This window comes from Micromesistius poutassou (assembly GCF_964030765.1).
Source record: "Micromesistius poutassou genome assembly, chromosome: 16".
Taxonomy (NCBI): Eukaryota; Metazoa; Chordata; class Actinopteri; order Gadiformes; family Gadidae; genus Micromesistius; species Micromesistius poutassou.
In genome coordinates, this window is record NC_140286.1 from 14,092,097 (window position 1) to 14,118,301 (window position 26,205).

A 26,205-nucleotide genomic window follows, 5' to 3' on the forward strand; every position below is an offset into this window, starting at 1 on the left:
ACCAAAGAGACGTCTCTTCTGCTGATGGCCATGTTCCTGCTGGCCGTCTTCTACCACGGACAGCAGGTCAGAGCAACGCACCCACAACCCCACCCCACAACCCACAACCCCACCCACAACCACAACCCCACCCACTACCACAACCCCACCCACAACCCACAACCCCACCCACAACCACAACCCCACCCACAACCCCACCCACAACCACAACCCCACCCACAACCACAACCCCACCCACAACCACAACCCCACCCACAACCACAACCACAACCACAACCCCACCCACAACCACAACCCCACCCCACAATCACAACCCCACCACAACCACAACCCCACCCACAACCACAACCCACCCACAACCACAACCCCACCCACAACCCCGTCACAACCCCACCCACAACCACAACCCCACCACAACCCCACCCACACCCCGTCCACAACCACAACCACAACCCCACCCACAACCACAACCCCACCCACAACCCCATGCACAACCCACAACCCCACCCACAACCACAACCCCGTCCCCTTACCCACAACCCCACCCACAACCCACAACCCCACCCACAACCCACCGACAACCCCACCCACAACCACAACTCCACCCACAACCACACCATAACCCCACCCAAACCACCTCACCCCCCCCTCCTCATCCCCGTCCTGCAGACTTCATGCTTGAACCGCCCCGATGCTAGCTGACTAGCGTCCGGACGGTGGCCTTTCATGCCCTCAGTCGCCGTGGCAACCTTTGATGCTGGGACCCGGACCCCCAGCCCGCGTTGGGGGGGGGGGGGGGGTGGGGGGCGGTGGGCGGCGTGGCGTTAATTGCGTGTCCTTTGTACAGGGGGGATTCTCTTGGATCGTTGCTAACCTACTTGTTGTCGCAGCAACGAGACAAAGAGCGGGCGGGGGGGGGGGGGGGGGTGGTGCAAGGCCGTTTGAACTGTATCTCAGACTCGTTCTAAAACTGCTGCTGAGACAGGATGGAGGGATGAGCGAGGGCTGGAGAGGAGGGAGGAGAGAGAGAGGGAGGGGATGGGAGGGAGGGATGGAGAGAGGGAGGGAGGAGAGAGAGAGGGAGGGATGGAGAGAGGGGTGGTAGAGGGAGAGAGAGAGAGAGAGGGAGGGATGGAGAGAGGGGTGGTAGAGGGAGGCAGAGAGAGAGGGTTGTATGAAGGCAGGTTTATTTCTGTAACCCCCTTTCGAACACACAGAGCTTAACAGTGTCAGGAAACGCTAAGACCACACACCAGGCTCCTGTAAAAGAGAACTGTATAATAGCGGGCAAACCCACAAGCCAAAGATTAAACAACCGGAGAAAGAAAGCGAGTTTTACAAAGTAATGTAAAATGAAAAAAAACCTCTCTTTCTTCTGTAAATATAGTTGCTTCATTTATTATGATACTGTGCCTGTTTGTATTTTCTAACACACCTGTAAGCAGTGGCTCTCTGTTCCCCTCTTCATCCCCTATGTGTCGGTGACAAATCCTTACATCTTCTCTTTCAGTCAAAGCAGTGAATGCTCTAGAGCTGTTCTTCTAGAGCTGCCGCGACAGCAGCTCTAGAAGAACAGCTCACTGCTCGAGAACAGTCACGCTCAAGAACATTCCCTGCTTTGACTGAAACAGACGCACAAAACAGAGGAAAAGTCACCGTCAAAGCGATCAAAATCCCTCGCCGAGGAGAACCCCATCAAGGGCGTCGCTCAAAAACCGCTCCTCGCCATGGCAACTCGCCAATCTTTAGTCAGGGCAACGGCGGTTCCGCTTGACGGCCGCGGCGCTACACAAAGACCAACTGACGAGTGTCGGTAATTAGCGGGTTCTAAACACCGCTTCGAGTGAAGGACGTTCGACCGCTTGTTTTATGGACAAAAGTGTCGGCCTGCCTAAAAGAAAGTCAGGGTTACGCTGGCTGCTTTTCTAATCATTGATGTAATACCGCAAAGTCGCTCGGCCTTCTACAGCCTCGTCTCTTTGTGAATGTGCTAGCGTACTTCTGCGTGTCCCGATAGCCTTGTACGACGACGCTAGCCCACGAGGCTATGTTTATGAATCGCATAAACGTCTATTTTAGCCAGCTAAATGAAGACTGTTTGATTCTTATCAGAAATAAGAATCAAAGTACACCACACGTTCTGAAAGTACGCCGAGGTCACAGCCGTCACAGAGCCCGCTAACACACTACACACATCCTCAGAGAACATCCTCCATGTTCTTTGTATGTTATGTTCTTTGTATGTTTGTATGTTATGATCTTTGTATGTTTGTATGTTATGATCTTTGTATGTTATGTTCTTTGTATGTTTGTATGTTATGTTCTTTGTATGTTTGTATGTTATGTTCTTTGTATGTTATGATCTTTGTATGTTTGTATGTTATGTTCTTTGTATGTTATGTTCTTTGTATGTTATGATCTTTGTATGTTTGTATGTTATGTTCTTTGTATGTTATGATCTTTGTATGTTTGTATGTTATGTTCTTTGTATGTTATGTTCTTTGTATGTTTGTTGTTTGTATGTTATGTTCTTTGTATGTTTGTATGTTATGTTCTTTGTATGTTATGTTCTTTGTATGTTTGTATGTTACGTTCTTTGTATGTTTGTTGTTTGTATGTTATGATCTTTGTATGTTAGTATGTTATGATCTTTGTATGTTAGTATGTTATGTTCTTTGTATGTTATGTTCTTTGTATATTTGTTGTTAGTATGTTATGTTCTTTGTATGTTTGTATGTTATGTTCTTTGTATGTTTGTTGTTTGTATGTTATGATCTTTGTATGTTAGTATGTTATGTGGGGAGACGCCGTGAAGCTCTTCAACTGAGCCCAAAGCACACACCTGGTGAAGGTGAAGCCCCGGTGCCGCTAATGAACGCTTCATTTGGGGCCGTTGCTTGCCTGTATTAGCGTAGAGGCGTTGCACTAACGACCTCGGGGCCCAGTACCGGCCCCATTAGCCCAGAACCCCCCCCCCCCCCCCGCGGGCGTCGCCTCCGCCGCTCCCCAGTCCTCCGCTGAGGCGGCGGGATCGGTGTTTACTCATACGGTTAGCGGGCTAATGCTAATTGATAGCCAGATTTAGCCGCGCCGCCGCTCGTATCGGACGCTAACGGCCAGGAAATTAATTTTGCCGCTGAAGATGAACTTTTGTTTTTCTTCCCGGACTGATCGCAGCCCTTTCCCTTTCGTTGAGCCCTCATGTAGTGGAACGGCTCCGCATTAGTGCGAGGGGGAGAACAGAAAGGCAATTTGCGGCCGAATTAGAATTCTTTTGTTTTGCTATTAGGTGGTGACATTCTCTCTCTCTCTCTCCGTCTTTTCTCTTTCTCTCTCTCTCCTCAATCTTTATCCATCTTTCTCTCTTTCCCTCTCTCAGTCTCTCTCTCTCTCAATTCTGCTCTCTCTGTCTTTCTCTCTCTCTCTCTCACACACACAATCTTTGTCCATCTTTCTCTCTCTCTCTCTCTCACACACACACAATCTTTATCCATCTTTCTCTCTCTCTCTCTCTCTCTCTCTCTCTCTCTCTCTCTCTCTCACACACAATCTTTGTCCATCTTTCTCTCTCTCTCTCTCTCACACACACACAATCTTTATCCATCTTTCTCTCTCTCTCTCTACCTCTCTCTCCCCTCTCTCCATTCTCCTCTCTCTCTCTCTCCCTCTCTCTCACCTCAATCTTTAGCCATATTTCTCTCTTTCTTTATCTCCTGCTCTCTCTCTCTCTCCCTCTCTCAATCCCCTCTCTCTCTCCATTCTCCTCTCTCTCTCTCTCTCTCTCTCTCTCTCTCTCTCTCTCTCTCTCTCTCTCTCTCTCTCTCTCTCCTATAATTGAGTCAGTGTTTTGGTTGGAGTTTAATACGATTGCGCCGTACTTTCCGGGAGACAAAAGAAGTGAAATACTTATTTCCTTTTTCCAGTTCAAGTGATTATTCTGAAATAAAGGCCGGATTTCAAGATCATTCCAATCAATAAAAGGGTTTTCTATACGAGTCCTCCTCTGAGCCACTCAAATGACTACTTAATGAATAAAGGCCTGGTTCTATTTGTCGTCAATGTGTATTGTTCCTAATATACCAACTCAAACTCTGCAATGGGTTTACTACGGACGAAGCTGGTCCCACTAGGGGAGATGTTATGGACCTGGTCCCACTAGGGGAGATGTTATGGACCTGGTTCCACTAGGGGAGATGTTATGGACCTGGTCCCACTAGGGGGGATGTTATGGACCTGGTTCCACTAGGGGGGATGTTATGGACCTGGTCCCACTAGGGGAGATGTTATGGACCTGGTCCCACTAGGGGGGATGTTATGGACCTGGTTCCACTAGGGGGGATGTTATGGACCTGGTTCCTCCAGGTTCACAACGGCTCCAGCGCGGTCCAACACGTTTTTCTCTTCCATCCAAATGGCGCACTCTCGCGATGACCTCACTTCCTCGCTCTCTCACTGACGCTTTCTCTCCCCCCCCCCCCCCGCTTGTTTCCGTGGTGACAGCTGGAGTACACGGCGCGGCTGGACTTCCTGTGGCGGGTGCAGGCCAAGGAGGAGATCAACGAGATGAAGGAGCTGCGCGAGCACAACGAGAACATGCTGCGCAACATCCTGCCCAGCCACGTGGCACGCCACTTCCTGGAGAAGGACCGCGACAACGAGGTCAGAGCTCCCCGCCACGACCCCGCTAACCCCCGACCCGACCCTGGACCTGGACCTGGACCTGGACCTGACCCTAGACCTGGACCTGGACCTGGACCCTAGACCTGGACCTGACCCTAGACCTGGACCTGGACCTGGACCCTAGACCTGGACCTGGACCCTAGACCTGGACCTGGACCTGGACCTGGACCCTAGACCTGGACCTGGACCTGGACCTGGACCCTAGACCTGGCCCTAGACCTGGACCTGGACCTGGACCTGGACCTAGACCTGGACTTGGACCTAAACCTAAACCTTACCCTGCACCTATCATCTCATGCAGTGTTGGGCACCACTCAGACTACTCTATACTACTCCACTACTCAGACTACTCTATACTACTCCACTACTATATATATATATATATATATATATATACTACTCCACTACTCCTACCATATCTCACTTATTGTTATTTTAACAATTCTAAGAGATGCTTTCATCCAAAATGACACATACAGCGAAAAACATTTTTACTTGAGATACACGCCTCCAAGAAGCCGGAAAAGGGACCTAGAGTTCTCCTACAGTGTGGACTTTGGGGTTCAAACCCAGAACCTTCTGTCCGGGAGTCAGACACCCACTAGACCATCCTGCCAGTAGCCACTGCCTCACTTTGAGGCTCATTTCTCACCAGATTTTTCCCATGATGCACTGCTTTCCCAGCTCTAGCCTAAGTGGATCTCTGGATCTTTAATACAAAGCAATACCTGCCAGAGCGAGGGGGCTGCAGTGTGACCCAATAACTGAATCTATAAGCAGTCGGTCTGTGGTGTGACCGTTTTTATTGCATTTTTTGGGGGGGTTTATTGAGAACAAAGGCGTTAGTAATTCTAATATTTATTTAGGTGGTTTCGAAAACCCTCCTGGCTTTTCAAAACAAAAGCGTTCTCAATTCTAATATTAAAAGGGGTAATATTAAATTATTATTAAATATACATTTCACACGTCGTAGAAGCATCCACAGATACTCACGACGACAGGACACCTGAAATGAAAGAAAAAAAGAAAGTGACTTTATCCCCAGTAGGTTAATATAATATCCATATGAATCTGTATAAGTTAATGGCCAGCAATCATTTATCATAAGAATTACGCAAAAAAATCTGCACTTTTTCCGTCCGAAAAATGTGTTATCCTTAATGGCATGTGGCTGCTAACTGAAAGGTTGCTAGTTCGATCCCCGGGTCCTCGAGGTGTCAATGAGCAAGACACCTCACCCTGACTGCTCCTGACGAGCCTGTGTGTCGCCCTGCGTGGCTGACACCGCCGTCGGTGTGTGAATGTGTGCATGAATGGGTGAATGGGAGGCAGCATTATGAAGGGCTTTGAGTGGCCACTGGTTAGAGCAGCGCTGTGTAACGGGGAATTGACAACGCAGGCGAGAGAGAGAGCGACGTGAGCGTAGCGTAGGCGTATCAACTCACACCGCCGCCGTTTATTTTTCGCTTCAGAAACGCCTGAAAATGGAATTGAAGCGTAAAGTGACGCTTTGGTCGGCCGTGAGACGGGCGTCGAACGCTGCCGGTGTAAATCAGTGCACTAGTTTGAATGAATTCTATCTCTAGCTGAAGTCGGACGTCTGACGGCCGACTAAAAGACGCGTCTAAAACGGCTCTGGTGTAAATTGGGCTTAAATGCAATCAGTCTGTTTACCTTTGAGCCACGTCCAGGCTGCTAGCCCCCCCCCCCCCCCCCCCCCAGTGTCTCCCACCAGAGAGGCACTGCCCCCCCCCCCCCCCCCGCCTCCCACCAGAGAGGCACTGCCCCCCCCCCCGCCTCCCACCAGAGAGGCACTGCCCCCCCCCGTCAGAGAGGGACTGGGCCCCACTGGGAGGGAGGCGGTGGGCCGGGCGTCCAGAGAGGGACTGGGCCCCACTGGGAGGGAGGCGGTGGGCCGGGCGTCCAGAGAGCTCTCTGCAGCCCCGAGCAGACGGTGACTCAGAGGAGTCTCACACAGCGCTGGTCTGTCCCCGGGGGAGACGGACCCCCGCCATCAGACTGGACTGCTCTACTCTTCACTTGATTTGAATCTTTACTTCGCAAAGGGACTGTTTTATAAACCGCCACATCCCGGCCAGAGATGGAATCGTTCAGGCGCTCGCTGCTCCTGATTGGTGGACATGAATAATGAATGAAGTGTTGTGTGCTAAATAATTAACAAGCTAATTAGCTCTGAAACGTTCCACCTTAACGATGACACCTTCGACCAATCGGTGCTCTGCTTCACCGGGCGCAAAATGAACACTTGCACACACACACACACACGCAAACACACACCCGCCATGCATATACACCTTGCCACACACACACAAAGATACACACACACACACACACACCCTGCATAGACGACATGTCACACACCCCACTACAAACACACACCATGCCTCACACATGTGCACGTGAGTGTGAGCGTGCACGTGAGTGTGTGTGAGCATAAGTTAGGGTTCATAACGTGCAGTCGGTTGATTAATTATTAAAGTCTTTTAGCAGTGTTCGGCACAAACCACTCAAACTACTCTGTACTACTCCACTACTCCTACCATATCTCACTTATTGTTATTTTAAGAATACTAAAAGATGCTTTCATCCAAAATGACACATACAGCGAAAAACATTTTTACTTGAGATACACGCCTTCAAGAAGCTGGAAAAGGGACCTAGAGTTCTCCTACAGTGTGGACTTTGGGGTTCAAACCCAGAACCTTCTGTCCGGGAGTCAGACACCCACTAGACCATCCTGCCAGTAGCCACTGCCTCACATTGAGGCTCATTTCTGAAGGACTTCCCCGTTTACTAAACATCCCCTTCGTGTGTTGATGGTATTCACATCCAGACCCGATGCATGTCGTTAATATGTGTCTAATTAATTGATAATAAATAATCCGAACACAGTCTAGAAGACTCTCCTAATCCACAGTCAGACACGACTTGAATACACAATCAGCTCAGAGTAGAGCTTACATACATAATAACCGCAGTAACATGTGCCCATATGGATAATATATGACTCATGCTCTCTCAGTGCTGACTTCAAGTCAAGCTCCCCTTAACTGTCAACACAATGTATGATGATATGATATATATGAACAGTATATACGCACCAATTATTCGCCACCAAGCGTGAACTTGACACGACATTTGCCGTTCCGTTATTAAAACAGATTACAAATGAGTTCGACCCTGACCCCGCCGCGACCCCCACGCCTCCATCAGGGATTAGGATGCGGCGGCACGTCCTCCCCTTGATTGATCCTCTGCCACAACACTGCCCCCTAGCGGTGGTGGCGCGGTGGTGCAGCAGACGGTTTAAAAACAAGAATCGAGTCTAAGGTTGTTCTTTCAGCCTCACGGACCGCTTTTAAAATGAGCAGGGCAGCCCGTTAAACACCATAAGAGACAAGTGTCTCTCTCTCTTCCTGGGATGGATAGGAGGAGTTTGATGGACTGTAAATGTTAACGTCGTAAAGCGAGATTAACATCAATCTAAAATAGAAACCATCTCACGTTGGCAATATCCATGATTCATGACGACCCCACTGATCATGTCTGCTCAATAAATCATCAGTTATTAGCTGGGATTTGTGTGGGCGCTAATTGCAGGTCAGGTCTGCCGGACGGCATGTGTTGCGGCGTGCCCACACCGCCCCCTAGTGTTTGGTTTTATGTAATGCAGCAGAATAACGTTATAGGCGTTTAGGCACATGCGGTCAGAGCCATGAGGACTAGTAGCCTGTTGATGACAAGGCCTACTGAGAAAAAAAAAGCTAAGGGTCTGACCCTCTTTTTAAATAACAGTCCCATCACAGAACTAAAGCTCTGGACTAAAATCTTGAAATGAAAACTAAAATTTTTCATTTCGACTTTTATTAATCAGCTTTCAACAAAATAAAGGAAAATCAACAAGAAGTCCAGAAATGAAAACAGAAAAACACAGAGCAGTCAAAGGCTTGTCTCTCTTTGTTGAGCCCTTGAGCAATCCCTCTCTCCCTCCGCTCTGCAGGAGTTGTACTCGCAGTCGTACGACTCGGTGGGCGTCATGTTCGCCTCCATCCCGGGCTTCGCCGACTTCTACTCCCAGACGGAGATGAACAACCAGGGCGTGGAGTGTCTCCGCCTGCTCAACGAGATCATTGCCGATTTCGACGAGGTGAGGCACGCGCCGCTTTGAAAAACGCTTTTATGTTGTTCAATGTTTGTTCAATGTTCGATTTTTTACGGGGGAGACACGTTTCAGGATCAAATAGACCTCTGAAGAATAAGCCCCGCCTCCGAGGCTCCGGTTCCCTCGGTCAAATGTCTGTGGGGGGTTGACATGGCGTTGACGGTGCCGTTAAAGTAGCATTTATAATCGTTTACTACTTTAACGGCACCGACAAGCCAAAAAGCCAGTCAAAACTAGATGGGAAAAGTGTGTAGTTCAAAACGTGACGCAGCTTTTACTTCTTCGCCACCTACAGAGTTTGTTATGTACGATCATTCAAAAACCCTGTGGTGTTTCCCATCGACATTTGACCGAGGGAACCGGGAGCCTCGGAGGCGGGACTTATTCTTCAGAGGTCTGTAGGCGTCCACACACCAAGACGACCGCCCGATCGTCGTCAGAAAATGTCGGAGAGTCGGGCTATTAATCTAACCGACTCGGTCAAAAAAGTGTGAAATACACACCGACTACTGACGACGCCGTACGTTCTGCGCTTGCGCGAGATGTAATGTCTCCAAAACAGCAGGCGGCGCTAATCTGTATTGTGGTCCAAAAAAGAACGAAAATACCGGAAATACCAGGACCTCTCTCAGTGACCACGAACAGCGACGGTCTATCCTCCACCATGCTGATGAATTGTTCCTCGATTTCGTTGGTCAAAGAATTCAATATGAACTATCAAAACGACGGCAAACAATGCGTTGACAGAGTGTGTCGCCATTGTCTGCGTTTACCATCCTTGCTTCTGGGCTTCACTGATTCGCTCGTCAAGGGCGTGTGTAATATATAGTAAGTTATTCGTGTCAATGAAAGCCCAACTTTAGTCCTATCATCGCCTCATTAATCAAAAGTAGAGGAAATATGTCACCTGTCATGTCAACTGGAATCACAGTTTCACACATCGGAGACAAGATGACCCGACGGACTCACGCCTCCAGCAGTGTGTGTGTATGTGTGGTTGTGTATGTCACACACCAGCTGAGCTTCCTGCTACTCCACACCCCTCCCCCTTCCCTCACACCTACTGGTGAGGTAGGGGCCGTTAACTCACCTCTCACCTGGTGGTGAGGTAGGGGCCCGTTAACTCACCTCTCACCTGGTGGTGAGGTAGGGGCCGTTAACTCACCTCTCACCTGGTGGTGAGGTAGGGGCCCGTTAACTCACCTCTCACCTGGTGGTGAGGTAGGGGCCGTTAACTCACCTCTCACCTGGTGGTGAGGTAGGGGCCGTTAACTCACCTCTCACCTGGTGGTGAGGTAGGGGCCGTTAACTCACCTGGGTTTTGTCCTCTGGGGGCCCCTGTAGCTGCTGGGAGACGAGCGCTTCCAGGACATCGAGAAGATCAAGACCATCGGCAGCACCTACATGGCCGTCTCCGGGCTGTCCCCCGAGAAGCAGGTGAGACAGGGGCGCTCATTCTATTCGCCGACTCAGCTGAAAGGGGCGGGGTTAGCCCAGGATGGCTTGTTTTACCCTCCTTCCCTTTTTCTTAAACTACTTCCTCTAAATGCTGCAAAGCGAACCGATACAAACTGTCTTTGGTCGCCCATGAGGGCTGAATGTAAACATTTAGACGGAGACGCCGGACCACGTTTTATTATTTAGCTTGACTGCAGTTCTCTGTTGTTAATAAACCATTAGGTTATTTACTTTTTCTTTTACTGTATGGAATAAATGTCAGCCAAAACTATTTTTATTATCTTTTAGCCTTATAAACTATTTCCCGCTCTCTCTCTCTTCCTATCTCTTACCCCCCCCCCCCCCCCCCCCCCTGTCTCTCTCTCTCTCTCTCTTTGTTTCTCTGTATCTCGCTCTGTATCTCTCTCTCTCTCTCTCTCTCTCTCTCTCTCTCTCTCTCTCTCTCTCTCTCTCTCTCTCTCTCCCCCAGCAATGTGAAGATAAGTGGGGTCATCTGTGTGCGTTGGCTGACTTTGCGACGGCCTTGAACGAGAGCATCCAGGAGATCAACAAACACTCCTTCAACAACTTTGAGCTGAGAATCGGTGAGTACCCAGAATCCCTTTAGAGATCTCCCGGAGAGAGCCAAGGCTCTGCATTGGTGCGGCTCCCCATTGTTGTTTTCGTTCGTCGCTATGGTTACCGCTGATGCTTCTGGTCGGTTCCAATTGGTGTCCAGTGAGATCACTTCAGACGTCACCAACCTAGTCCAATCAGAAACGTATACTCACCACGACACACCCCCCACAACCGTTCTGTCTCAGAGGAGGTTGAAGTGTTTCCATGGAAGTTAAAAAATGTAAAAGATTTCAAAAAATATCTATAGATGTCAAGAAAATCAAATAAAAAAAAACAACGTTTTTTTCTTCCAAGGTCAGCCTAACCTGACCTCTGCTCCCTCCCTCCCAACCCCCCGACCCCCTGACCTCTGACCCCCTCCCCCCCCCTCCCTCCCCCCCACCCCACAGGCATAGCCCACGGCTCGGTGGTCGCCGGGGTGATCGGCGCCAAGAAGCCGCAGTACGACATCTGGGGCAAGACGGTGAACCTGTCGAGCCGCATGGACAGCACGGGCGTCAGCGGCAAGATCCAGGTGCCCGACGACACCTTCCTCATCCTCAAGGAGCGCGGCTTTGCCTTCGAGTACCGCGGCGAGGTCTACGTCAAGGGCATCAGCGAGCAGGAGGGCAAGATCCGCACGCACTTCCTGTCGGGCCGCGTGCAGCCCAACCCGCTGGTGCTGCAGCCCCGCAGGGCGGCGGGCCAGTACTCGCTGGCGGCCGTGGTGCTGGGCCTGGTGCAGTCGCTCAACCGGCAGAAGCAGAAGCAGATCCTGAACGACAACAACAACTCTGGCATGATGAAGGGCCACCACCACTACAACCGCCGCACGCTGCTGGCGCCCGCCGCCTCCGACTCAGGCGGGGGCGGCGGGGTGGCAGGGGGAGGAGGAGGAGGAGGAGGTGGTGGAGGTGGAGGTGGTGGTGGAGGTGGCGGTGGTGGCGGTGGCGGAGGAGGAGGAGGTGCTGGAGGAGGAGGAGGAGGAGGAGGAGGAGGAGGCGGGGGCAGCGGGCACCACGCCGAGCCCGCAGACAAGACGGAGCTTTCCTGAAGCAGGAGGAGCCAATCGGGAGGAGGTGGGAGGAGGAGGTGGGAGGAGGTGGGAGGTGGCGATACGCTGAGCCCACTAATAAGACGGAGCTTTCCTGGGGAGGTGTGGGGGGGGGGGAGGTGAGCCTGGAGGAGGGGCTAAGGGGAGCACTATGTCATGCCTGCCGAAAAGACTGAGCTTTTCTGATGCAGGAGGAGGTGGGAGGAGCAATATTGCGTACCCACCAATAAGAGCTTTCCTTAAAGTAGGAGCACCTTGTGGGAGGTGGTGGGAGAGGAGAAGGTGGGGGAGGCGCAGGGTGGAGGTCAGACATGAAGAGGAGAAGGTGGGAGGAGCACGGCACCGAACCCACTGACAATAATGAGCGTTCTTTGAGGGAGTGGACCTTGGGTAATGGGGAGATGGGAGGGGGTGTTATTGTTCGGGGGAGGAGGAGGAGGAGGAGGAGATTCAACGTTCTTGTGCTGAACGATGTCCGATATCCCTAACCCCGCCCCACTTCCTGCTCTGTGTCCCCACCCCCTTTTTATGTCACTATGGCTAACCGAACCAATCCCCACCCTCCCTGCCCCTGCCCCGCCCCCTCACCCAGACCTCGGCGCCCCGTGTCAATGTTTTTCTTCTTCTTTTGTATTTCTTTTATATCTGAGAACACAATAAAGGGGTCTAATTTTTTATAAAACCACTGCGTGTTTGGTCTCTGTTGTCGAAGCGCCGAAAATACACAGTCCAGGTTTACTGAAGAGTGGACCTGTTTGACTTCATGAAACACTGTGTAGACAAGTGGTGGGAGAGTGTGTTTTTAGCCATGAACAGGTGTTTGCAATATCATGTTTTTGGCTAGTAAGAAGCTAAACTGACTAGGTCTAGGAGTTTTCTACACATGCAGGGAGGGGGGAGGGAGGAGAGAGGAGGGAGGGAGGAGAAAGGAGGAGGGGAAGGGAGAGGAGGGAGGAAGGAGGGGGCTCCTATGAGCTGCAGTGCAAAATCCTTCATATTTAACTTGGTAATATGTCTCATTGGATTATGAACAGAACAACTACTGGGTTAGGTTTAGACAACACAACTACTGGGTTAGGTTTAGACAACACAACTACTGGGTTAGGTTTGTCATTTGTGGTCAACGAATGAACAAGCTGCTTTTTGGTGACTGAAATAACAATATAAAACAATGCTATGGTTAAGTTTGAAGTATAGCTCGGAGCGAGATCTCATAGATCTCTCGCAGATTTCAATGTAGGAATCATCCTTCATTGAAGTTGGAAGCGTCCCTCTTTCAAGTGGGAGGTGTTGTCGACTTAAAGTGGGGAGCTCAATCTTAAAAATCCGGTGTCATCGTTAAAAACCGAGGGGGGCGGTGTCATCGTATAATGACCCTATAGTGGTCAATCAACGCCCTGCTCTTTGCTGCTCATGAATGCCTCGTGGTTGTTTGCGTTCTGCACCATGTAAGTAGCCTACTTTTAAGTTACAAGAATGCTTATGCTGGCTATTTCTGCTTGAAAATCAGTTTGTTGGTTATATTAATTACTTAGTTTCTGCTCTCAGAAACCACATGGCTACATTGGTGTTGTTAGGAGAGTGATAATAGAATCATTATCAGCGGACCCAAAGCTGCTGTCTGGTTCTGACCGTACGACCACGCTTGATTAAGTAAAGGTTTGCTCAGCGGCTGAATGGCTCTCCTCTACCACCACGAGACCAGAGGTTCAGGGTCTACTGTCCCAGAGGGACCAGACCCTGAGGAGGTCCTCCTCACGTGGACCAACTCCTACGACGGAGGACAAGCAAGAGTCTGCCTGCTGATTGTACGTATGCACTTCAACAACGAATAAGTCACTGTTATCACTGTCAACTAAATCAAATACAAAGGGATGGAGAAAAAAATAACTTCTGATAAGAAAGTAGCTTAAGAGCTTAAGAAAGTAGCTTACTTTAGTTACTAAGTGTAAGCGGGCGTGTCCACATGGCGTTTTCTCTAAGCGACAGCATGTTTCTATTGTTCTAACTTGGGCCAATAAAGCATGTAGTGCCAGAATTCAACGGTCCAGGTTTAATTATTCAAAAAGACTTAATTATTCAGAAAGGAGTAAGTAGGAGGAGCTAATATTACTGTCCCTCATATGGGCGGGCCGGACTCGTCTCATCGGAAACAAGGAAATGGAGGAGAAACTTGTTCCACGGTTCTTGCCGTGTATGACTATCAGGAACTTTATGTTATGTCAAATATAGAGAATAAAAAATAAACTATGCCATGCTACTCTAAAATTCGGCGGTTGGTGTCATTGAGAGAAACCTTTTTTCTCTCGCCGAAGAACTTCCTTCTTCCAAGCAGCGAGGTGCGTGTGTGTGTGTGTGTGTGTGTGTGTGTAACGTTAACATTGTCAATGTCCCCTTCACAGTCAATGTCGACTCAAAGACAAGTTCAACAGGCGAGGATCCAACTCTGACTGGATCCACCAATCCTCCAAGAAACCACCAACTCAGAAGTCGTAAGGCCTTGAGTTTCTTCAGCCTGTTCTCCAACCTACAGATCAGCTTGTTCGTCATACATCCCAAAATGACCCATATGACCGCTGGCTGGTCCTGAAAACCGCCCGTATGTCAAGAGATCTGTTTGCCTGAACAAAAAGGACCACACTCGTTATAATCTCAGTGGAAAATGCCACATAATAATATGGCTTTGGCATTAAAAAGCACCTGGACACCATTTCTAGCGATAAATGTCAAATAATTTTTTGTTATCTTCTCTCAGTGAATGTATACCAAGTTCAGTTTGTTACTTAATCCAACTCTATCGTTGCCATGGCTGTTCATATGGACCAGTGGCGGAGTGGTAATCGGGAGAGTCGGGAGAATTCCAGATGGGCCGTTAACGTTTCGGGGCCGCCGGGCTGATTACTGCTGTTTAGAAAAGTTCTTTGCTGCGCCGTCTGGCAGCTTGAGCGCCCGCAGCCTCTCACTCACAAACCGTCAACGTCACAACCAAGTCGATGTGTGCAGAGGGGAGTATATGAGTGGCCCCTCCCCAAGTGGTACAGCCCAGGTGGGCCTTGAACTGCGATTGGTCAGAAAGACGTACACCTTGAAGGAGTTTTTCACCCGCTCTGTATCCAGCTTGTTCCACGCTTTAAGCACCCAGGCTCCTAGTATGCGGTGAGCTGGGGCTCTCATGTTCCCTCCTGCAGTGCATTCCTTGTCCGTAACGTGTTTTCCCGCCGATGTGGCAATGGTGTGTGTGTGTGTGTGTGTGTGTGTGTGTGTGTGCATGCAGTGTGTGTGTGTGCATGCAGTGTGTGTGTGTGTGTGCGTGTGGTAATGATGATGATGAGGATGAATGGTTCAGCAGCTAATCATGTCTTGGTCTCCCGTCAGAGGCCTGTGAACTCACACTGAACCCAAACACAGTGCAGCCAACAGACAACTCTCTTTGTCTGAGGAGAACAGAACGGTGACGCTGATCACCCAGAGAGATTTGACACCTATCCCCAGGAGTTGTGTAGAGAGGGTCTGACTGGCTGCTGTTACTGGGAGGTAGAGTGGGAAGGATCTTTTTATATCGGAGTGACATACAGAGGAATCCCAAGGAGAGGAGGGGGTGATGACAGCATGCTTGGATTGAACAACAAGTCCTGGAGTCTTTATTGTCGTGATGGTTATTACGTTGCCCATTACAACGGTAGTATAACAGTGTATAAGAGTGTATCTGGACCGGCCTGCTGGCACTCTGTCTACAGAGTGTCCCCAGGTGTAGGAGGGTCCTCAGACACACTGACACACATCCACACCTTCCAGTCCACCTTCACCCAGGAGGACCTCCTCCATGCGGTGCGTTTCATATCCATCATCGCTCATGATGACGCTCACACTCAGCAACGGTGAAAAGAGCATCACTGAGTGGCCATGGGTCGTAACCATGGCAATAACACCCACCCCCCCCCCCCCGCTGAGTGCTCTCAGCCCAAACAGTGTTTCTGAACAAGTCCCGGTGTGGAGGTCCAGCTGAATCAGGGGCTTCACTCCCCCTTCACAGAAAGGCTTTCTGTGAATTCACCCGTCGCTCCGAGGCCCGGATGTGTTCAGCGTATCACATCCCAGCCTCGGTGTGTTGCTGACTGCTGCTCTTCATCACTTCCACCTTCACCGCCTTTTTCCAGCTGCACTTTTTCTCCGTAGCGAACCGTACCACCAGCGCACCACGCACTGGAGGGGGCACCGCCCCACAGTCACTACCTGACCAGGGCACCACCGCCACCACCACACATCATCTCCATGATGCTAGACTCTGGCTCTATGATGCGAGGCTATCCTCTGAACCCTGAGGTCAAGAGACTAGATTAGTCTTATGACTGACGCGGTCCCACTACCCAAACACATATCCAGATCCCATAGTTCCCGCAGCGTGACTTCATTCCAAACATCACTTTAACTGTTATTGTAATAACATGCAGACACAAGGTGTTAATGTTTAAAGCCGGTTTATTGTAGAGTGTGCAGACAATGAGACATGATAGTGATCCATGCTGCCATGTAGGACATCTCCCTGAGTGTGTGTGGTGATGGCTGGCGTAACCTCTGCACATGGATGACTCAATGCACAACAGGTGTGTAGCCTCACCCAGCCCCAGAGTCTCATCAGTGTGACTCAACACCACACCCCCAACACCACACCCCCAACACCACACCCCCAACACCACACCCCCAACACCACACCCCCAGCACCACACCCCCAACACCACACCCCCAACACCACACCCCCAACACCACACCCCCAACACCACACCCCCAACACCACACCCCCAACACCACACCTCCAACACCACACCCCCAAAACCACACCCCCAACACCACACCCCCAACACCACACCCCCAACACCACACCCCCAACACCACACCCCCAACACCACACCCCCAACACCACACCCCCAACACCACACCCCCAACACCACACCCCCAACACCACAGCCCCAACACCACACCCCCAACACCACACCCCCAACACCACACCCCCAACACCACACCTCCAACACCACACCCCCAACACCACACCCCCAACACCACACCCCCAACACCACACCCCCAACACCACACCCCCAACACCACACCCCCAACACCACAGCCCCAACACCACACCCCCAACACCACACCCCCAACACCACACCCCCAACACCACACCCCCAACACCACATCACACCGATGTTTCCTTTCCCCCCACTAACAACCACTAACCCACACTCCATAAAACAAAATACATAAGCTGTACTCTGATCAGGGTTACCATACCCAACGAAAACAAGGGATTATTTCCTTTACCATACCTCAAATAAATATAAATAAAAAACACTGTATAAAAACAAGGAAAGGAGTTTGTGAAAGAGTTAACTTGAATCTATGTAAGTCTACATTATTACGTGATTATTGTTTTAATCAAGGTCAGAACACAACCTTGAAGAAAGCTGTCCTGCAGACTTTGTAGCTTGCGGTCCTCCCTTTCATTGTAGGCTAATGCATGACCCACAAGTACAACCCACAATTCAAGTCAATTATTCATTTGAAGCATAGGAAAGTTATTTTGGTGCTTGAATATGTTATTTGGTCATTGTCCCTGATTCAATGAGCATGTGTTATCAGGCCGTAAACCAACAGACCTAGCCAACAATAGGCCATTGGACAATAAGCATCTGTCTTGGACTAGTGACTAAAAGAAAATACAAATGATTCTTTTTGGCATGACTATTGCGTTGTTCTCAGCAAAGGAGAAACAACAAATACAGAGCCATAAGGAAAAAAGATAATCGGCCATGTTTCAGACTTTTGAGCACAAAAGTAAGCTCAGCTTTGACCTGTGAGTGGCACTAAAGAGTTCAAATCAGGCCCCCAAATTGATGTGAAAGTGTCTTTCTTGTTTGAAAGTTTTGGTTTTTGGTCCTATACTGCCACCTGCTGCCAAACCAGAACCTTGTAATGCGTACAACTGTAGAAGTTTAGGCAATCTTATGTTTTATGATTATTGAATGTGGAAATGTTGAATATTATACTGTGAAATTTTCATATGCACATACATTCATGTGTGTGATTCACTAATGTGCAATGTTGGTTTAATCCTCACCTGATCACACCTATGCAGCTGGTGCAATTTTCAGTATCAGTAGCATGCAAGCTATAGCATATTTGTAGCTTTATATTAACTTCATGTAAACATACTTAATAAGAAAATGTTTATTGCTGACACTCTATGATAATATAAAATAGCCCAACACACACACACACACACACACACACACACACACACACACACACACACAAATTGCTGTGCGATCACAATGCGTTCAACGATAGGTTCTGGAAACTGGTCTCGTCATAATGTCTTGTGTCAGTCAAGTATCTGCTCAAGTTCCAAAGTTTTCATTCGCCCTTCGACGCCAAGTAGCGGTTAGTCATGAACTGTAGCTCTAAGTAATAAGGTAGTCCCATTTTATGTCAATGCTATTATAAATGCGTCGATGGCAAAGGATAACATAAATATTTATCGAAGGGTAAAAGATAAATCTACCCCATTAGCTCGATAAGGTAAAGCCGTGCTCCTGGCATCGTGCCACCGCTTCGAAAAGTTCAATGTCATTTTAGAAAGTCATCTAACTGATCGATACCGCTCACAATGATGTCTGTAATTGTAACTCGATTTCGCGGTAATCGTCATAACCTTCAGTCACCATTACCGTAAAGTCGAAAACCATAACCGTAATACCACATGAATATACAGATCTGTACATTTGTGAAACGTTGGTGCTGCATGTACTCAAGCCATCGCACTTAATGAGGTTTAATGAGGTATTTAAAGGGGAAATGAAGCAATGAGAACTGTGACCATTTTTTGGTTGCTTTTTCATTTTTGGAAATACATGGATTTTCATTAAACCTGAAATTCAAGTAGTTTCACTGGAAAATGACATGTTGATAACGACTTTCGTCACTAGGGCGCGGCCATGGTTTAAAAATGCAGTCATCAGAATGGTTAGTTTGTTTGTGCTTGCTCGCTAACTGTCAAATCAACGTGGCAGATCTTCGAAAAAGAACAGGGGGGGTCATTTTGTATTGCCCCTGGCTGTTCAAACGAATATTATAGAGCGGTAAATTAGTTCATTTTCATGTTATTCCAGTCAACAAGCCTAAACTGCTCCGAAGACGGTTAGCTGCATTGAAACGCCTCAGCCCCCCAATGGGACCAGGGCAGAGAGCGACCACTTTATAGAGTCTGATTACGTCGAAGAGGGAGCTTTTGCTGAAGATGGGAGATTTGTTCGCCATCCCACCAATCGCCTGAAGCCAGATGCTGTGCCAACAATTTTTAATTTTAGTGGCTATAGTGCTGGAGACACGGACAGACCTGTCAAATCGGACCCGGGCGCAGAGACAGAGCGCAGAAACGCGCTGGCCAGGGAACGAGATTATGCTGTGTCACGATTATCCCCCCCCCCCCTGTTAACAATCCCGATCGTCCAACAATCCCGACCTGCTATAAGGTATGCATTACAAGATTCTACAGAATCTCACTCCGGCCAAAACCCAAAAGTTGGCAGCCCTGGAGACGTCTGTTACCGAAGTGTATTGCAATCTCCATAATACTCGTTTTTGTGTTTGCTTTGTTCTGCTGTGTGTAGTCCACATGTTGCAAAACAGAGAAATGAGTACACTCACTGTTTGAAGATGGTCTTATTTGCAGACTAGCTCGCTCCATGCTCTTGATAATTTCTAATCCATCGCCAAAATAATCCATTGTTTACGGAAATAATCCATTTGCAAACACCGTCGGTTGCACTATGTTCGCATATTCATGTGCACACCCAAATGGCACGACAATTACTTGTATCATGAAATGAACGAACTGTAAGGCAGCGTGGTAGCCCAGCTGCTGGTGTACTTTTCACAGCTGACCACTATGTAAACAACATATGTAAACAACATATGTAAACAACGTAGAACGTTGTACCAACCATTCTCGTGATGTCATCACGTTCTGAAAACAAAGATGGCGGCGCACCGGCTGAAAACATTATAATTAATGCAACTTGTTTGTGCTTTATTCTGAATAACGGGTCATATTTCCGACTTTATTTGTATTTATGGTCAATTTAAATATTTAACTAGTGCTATAGACATGTTTCATTTGACTGCTTCATTTCCACTTTAAACGACTGCATTAGCGCCCTCTCTTATAGACAGTAGCTGCTGACGGTTCGGTATGCGCTGTGCTCACACTCATGGTTGGTTCAACTTTTCAGTGTTCAACCGTGACTTTTGCCGAATTATTCTGTGTCTTTATCCACTTCTGATGCAAGTAACTGAGGCCAAGCCACCAGGCCGTAACCCCCGCTACCCTCGTGGGGCTAGGCTGCCCTGGTTGGCCGCCCCAGCTGCTGGCAGCAACGAGAGGATGGTCCTCCGCCCCCCTACGGAGGCCAAGCCCCCGGGACGTAGCCCTGACCACCACCGCGGGGTTAGGCTGCCCCGGTGGGCTGTGGCTGAGGAGGCTGACGGCCAGGAAGCCTGGCTGACGGCGGCCCACCCTGACACCGGCTCCCTCCACGGGCTCTGAGTGCCGCCTCGAGCCAGGAGGCTTCACCGGGCCACAACCCCCCAGGTGAAGAAGTCTTATACTTTAGTGGATTACAAATATAGTTTAAGAACAAGAGTTATTACGCGTATACTTTTACTTTTTGTGCTTAAATTGTTTAACATATGTACTTTTCAAAAGTGTACTTCACAATAAATGTCATTAGGTTCAACTTTAATGTCCTTAAAAATAAGTATACTAATTCTGAAATACTTAAAGTGGTATTGCATTGTACTTACAAAAAGTGTACTTTATTGAAAGTGTATTGTAAATCGTACGTAACTATAGTAAATAGCAAAGTAGAAGTGTATTTAAGTATGCTTACAGAAAGTTAATCTCAAGTTGCATTACAGTGTACTTAGAAAAATGATACTCAATTGCAAATACGTGGTCATTTAGTGTACTTATGAAAAGTACACAAATGTTCAAGTCCTGTGTAATACACTATTAAAATGTTTTATTCAAGTGTACTTCAATTTCACTTCCCCCCACCCGGCGGGGGAAGAGGCCGGGCTCTCTGGGAAGCGGCAGAAGAACGGAGGCCGCCGTTTCCCCAAGCAGAGCCTGAGAGCAACGCCCCTTAACTGTGGTATAATGACCGTATATCACTGACTGAAGTGATCTATTGCTTTTATAAAACGGTTACGTAAGTATGGCGAAATGAAAGTCATAGACACCCTCAACTTTGAAAAAGCGAGAAAAGTCGGAAAAGCATTTTTTTTAACGAATACAAAAAAGTAGTCCCTCCTGGCTGCCTGCAAAGTGTACGGCGGTTGCTATGCAACACACTGTAGCGTCCTTCAGAGAGAAGGCTAGAGACTGTAGCTTGGTTCGCCGGCAATTTAGCCTTCTATCGAGTTCACTCACTGTGTGCCTATTGCTTTACAACATTTCCACCCTCTCCATCAATCAACATATTTTTAGGCTTCAGTGAACTATGCTATTGCTTTTATATATAAATAAACAACAGTTCAAGTTAGGTGCGGAGTGATACTGAACTGCCAGTAAACTGAATGGGCACCATCGCTGTGTGTATACGCTCATTATACAACAGTTGGGAACCAATCAGATCGCTTGATTTAAGCCACCCGTTTTATAAATATATATATATATATATATATATATATATATATATATATATGTAGTAAGTATGTATGCAATTTAATGACATAATATTTTGTGATACCCTACAGGGAGCCCAACAGCAAGTCCAAACCTCAGGGTCACAGTATAGAGACAAGGCCGAGTACATCAGGCAGCTCAGCGCTCTGCTGGAGTCCGAGGTCTTCAGGGAGCGCATCAAAGGCATCGATCAGCTGGTGGCCGACTGCCAGGACAACCCCAGCGTGGTCATCCACAGCCTGTTCCCGGTCCGTAAAACAGCCCCACCGCTCGTAAACGCCCTCTACTTCTCACTCGCCCTTATCCCCTTTCCTGGTGAGACTACCTGCTGTCCCCTTTTTGGTCATCTGTTCCCCGTTTCTCCCCGCTCCCCCAGGTGTTTGACGCCTTCAGAGACCGCCTGCAGGAGTCCAACCGTAAGGTGAACCTGTACGCCCTGGAGGCCCTGCAGGAGCTGGTGCGCCTGCTGAAGGACCACCTGTCCGGGGTGCTCAACCACCTGGTGCCTGCCATCGTGGACAACCACCTGAACTCGAAGAACCGCACCGTGTAATCTGCACAGACCGGAACATGGTCCAGTCTGACCGCGGTGTTGTCCTTGTTGTTACTCATGTGTTCTTCCCTTCCCAAGGTTGTAAGTTTGTTAATGGCTAAAATGTTCTTTTTTTTTTTTTGTTAGCAATGATCAGCACCTTAACAGGTAGCTTGTGTTGCACTATAACAGGTAGCCTGTCGTTATCAAAGCTAGGATTTTAACGATGCGATCCTAGGATCGTACTGTTGACCACTCACAACGTTGCAGAAGAAGGCGGAAATGCACAGAAAATAACAAGCGAGAATGTTTTTGTTGTGGTTCCACTTATTGAAATTGAATTATGGAGATTTTTTCACTGTGTCTTACAAGGTTGCTCAATGTTTATATTTTAGTTTAAAGATCCCATGGCATGCTACTTGATGGATGCTTTTATAAATGTGTTAGTGGGCCCCTAGTACAGTATTTGAAGACATTCAAGAAATTCAGCCTTGTTGCAGAGTTACAGCCACTACGAGCCAGTCCCTCAATGAGCTTTCCACAAATGTGCCGTTTTTTAGAGGCCAGGAGGGTCAAGGTGGAGGGTGGGGGTGTGGCCCTGAGCAGCTTGCAGCCACGGTACCATGCGCTAGTGTTTACAGTGGAACACTGAACACTCCAGGTGCTCCGGCGGGAGTCCTGGAGCTCTATATCTAAATAATATCATATTATATAAAGATATCGATATAATATAATGTATATTATCACAGCCGAAAGCTGTGTGCGCCTCCGGATGATATTATGAATAGACTGCGTTGGCTTCTCCAACGTCTGGTACTTCCACAACAACTCAACTTCCTCATACACGCGTGGCTAAATTCGCCTGATAAACAAATGCACAACTTGCACAAATCATATACAGCGACAGATTTGTGACTGGTCGCACGACAAAACTCTCAAAGGCTTATAACATCGGCAAAATAAACCTTCAGAAACCCCGACTGGACAGTTGACTCTTTGCCCATACTGTGTAAGATTCGTCCCCCTGGTGCCACAGGGGCTATTTTGATTACGTTGCTTAGTTTGATTTCTTTATTTTCCAGTTATTGTTTTATTGAGGACAAATCGTCACTACAACGACCATTAACTTCCCTGATAGTCATCTGATGCGTCCCAACCTGCTAACGACACTAGCCTGAACAGTGTTTGTCTCAGTGTCAGCCGTTGAAGCCGATTCAGTCTCAGTGTCATCATCATTGTTGTTGACATCTTTTGGTTGAGCAGAGTCATGACCATTTTTACTTTTTTTCTTACTTGAAAAAAACTTGAAAAAAATCGGAAAAACGTTTCTGCTGCTTAACTGCTGCAGTCACAAGTGATGGAAGCACTTCCTGCACGTGGATAAGAGGAGACTCATCCACGAAATATTAGAATATATCATGAGTTTATATCGTATATTCTGCACATAATGTTAAACCCATATCAAACACAGTACACATGTTATGTAGTTTTTCATTTATTACTCCTCCACAGCACCCCCCTTCCCATGTCACTGAGGTCTGGATGTCCCTGCGTTGCTTTTGGCTGCACCGTCATCCGTGGTACTGGTTGCCCTCTGGCCTCTTGGTGGAGGCGCCGCTGAAGTCACACCAATGGGAGGGACTAGGGAGCATCCCGCTTGGCCCGCTGGTCTGGATGTCCCTTCGTCGCTCTTGGCTGCACCACCGTCTTTGGTACCAGTTGCTCCCTTGCTTTTTCGAGGAGGAGCTGGTGCCGCTGGACCAGTGAATGGGAGAAGGGAGAACACTGTCCATCAGCTGCCATGGTTTTAACCCTGTCAGATGTCTCCCTCTTGCCTCTTGATGGGGGAGCCGGTGACGCCGCACCAACGGGAGGGACCTTGGAGCAGGTCTCTACACTCAGGGGTCTCCGGGTCCTTCCATGTATCCCCAGTTTTGCCTTCCCCCCCTGATCCATTTTCTGCGGCTGGCTGCCAGTGTTCTTGTTTGGGTTCAGATGCATCTGACTGCCGATGCATCTGGCTACACCAGCATCTGGGGTAACGGTGCCTCTTGGTGGAGGAGCCGGTGCAGCCACACCAATGGGAGGGACCCGAGAGCGTCCCACTTGGCCAGCTGGTCTTGTTGTTCCTGCGTCCCTCTTGGCTGCCACACCATCTGGGGTCACAGTTGCCCTCTTGCCTCTTGGCGGAGGACCCGCTGCAGCGGCGCCAACGGGGGGGAACAGGGAGAATCGTGGTTGCCGGGCAGGTCTGGATGTTACTGCTTTGCTTTCGGCTGCCCCACCATCTGCGGCAGAAGTTGCCCTCTTGCCTCTCGGTGGAGGAGCCGGTCCAGTCGCACCGATGGGGGTGACTAGGGAGTCAAGCTCTGAAGTCAGGGGTCTCTGGGTCCTTCCATGTTTCCCCAGTTTGGCCATTTCCCCCTGATTCATGGTCTGCGGCTGGCTGCCAGTGGCCTCGTCTGGTTTCAGATGCTGTGTGGTTTTTGCAGCCAGGGTCTTCAGGATAACTGTGAATTCAAAGAAATTAAGCCCTTTATACAAATTATTCATTAAAACATAATAAAGAGATTTAGGTTTACAAATGATTTTACAGACTCTTGGTAATTCAAATGTTTTGCGTTGATCATTAAGCAGTGCCTTCCTTTACCTAGATATAGTTTTTATATGGTATAATATAATATACTTTTTATACATAGATATAGTTATAGGAAATAGAATTATAGGATTCTAAATCCATCAAAAAAATGGTATTCTACCAGTTTTTGGTGTGTTTCCTGGGGATGGGGACATGCATCCCAGCGAAGTCTTCTTCTGCCAGGCATGCTCGAGAGCCGGCCCTGGAGTCATCCTCTTTGATGAGTCCAAACTTTAAAGAAAAACACACGCTCAATATTAAAGCAAAAAAAGCCTGCGAACACAGAAGCCTTGGGACACTTTGATTCACCATGGCTCATCTTAACCGAGTGTTGGTAGAGGGTCATTATTAGTCAGGGGGGATGGTTAGCCAACTCTGCCACATCGCCGGCCTTGTAGTAGACTATTTTGCCACAACCGCTGATCAAAGATGTTTCATGAGCTCTACTGTGACCAGGTAGTGCACTCACTGTAGGCGACACTGCACAAAGTCCAGCAGGTCAGGGTCGCTGGTGCCCAGAATACTCTCCAGCCTCTTGGAGTCTGGCAGGATCTTCTCCCCCGACATGATGAGCTTGACATATTTCAGCATGCCCTCCACGTCTGCACGTTATAAAGCATCACACTGATTTAACATTGTTGATTTCACATTGTTGGATTAACATTGTTCATTCCTTTAAGATCACAAGTAAGTTGGCTGCACCAGCATCTGTGGTCACAGTCGCCCTCTTGCCTCTTGGTGGAGGAGCCGGGGCAGTCGCACCAACGGGGGGGAGCAGGGAGCATCCCGCTTGGCCAGCGGGTCTTGTTGTTCCTGCGTCCCTATTGGCTGCCACATCATCTGGGTTCACAGTTGCCCTCTTGCAGCTTGGCGGAGAAGCCGGTGCAGCGGCGCCAATGGGAAGTGCAGAGTATTTTGCTTGGCGAGCAGGTCTGCATGTAACTGCTACGCTTTTGGCTGCCCCACCATCTGTGGTAGCAGTTGCCATCTTGGCTCTTGGTGGAGGAGCCGGTGCAGCGGCGCCGAAGGGAGGGAGCAGGGTGTATCGCGCTTGGCCAGCCGGTCTGGATGTAACGGCTACGCTTTTGGCTGCCCCACCATCTGTGGTAGCAGTTGACCTCTTTCCTCTTGGTTGGTGTGACTTCTTCATCCAGGCATGCTCGAGAGCCTGACCTGGAGTCATCCTCTTTGACGGGTCCCAACTTTTAAGGAAATAAACACACGCTCAATTTAATATGCCATACAGAGGCCCCATACTATGGAATGGATTACCTCCCCCATTAAGAGCCATAGCTTCCCACTCTGTCTTTAAAAAACAGCTTAAAAA

At 48.7% G+C, this 26,205-nt stretch overlaps 1 protein-coding gene across 1 annotated transcript; it reads left to right on the plus strand.

Annotated features, from left to right (window-relative positions):
• Nucleotides 1-3: 3 nt before the first annotated feature.
• LOC311360676 (adenylate cyclase type 8-like) lies at nt 4-22,261 on the plus strand (the record flags this gene model as incomplete). The annotated part of the gene is made up of 10 exons (XM_084480790.1): nt 4-66; nt 4,501-4,659; nt 8,702-8,848; nt 10,208-10,300; nt 10,791-10,905; nt 11,329-11,832; nt 20,312-20,446; nt 21,053-21,156; nt 21,780-21,956; nt 22,085-22,261. Coding segments are annotated over 10 exons (1,674 nt in total), but the record flags the coding sequence as incomplete, so codon positions are not given.
• Between the last annotated feature and the right edge of the window lie 3,944 nt (nt 22,262-26,205).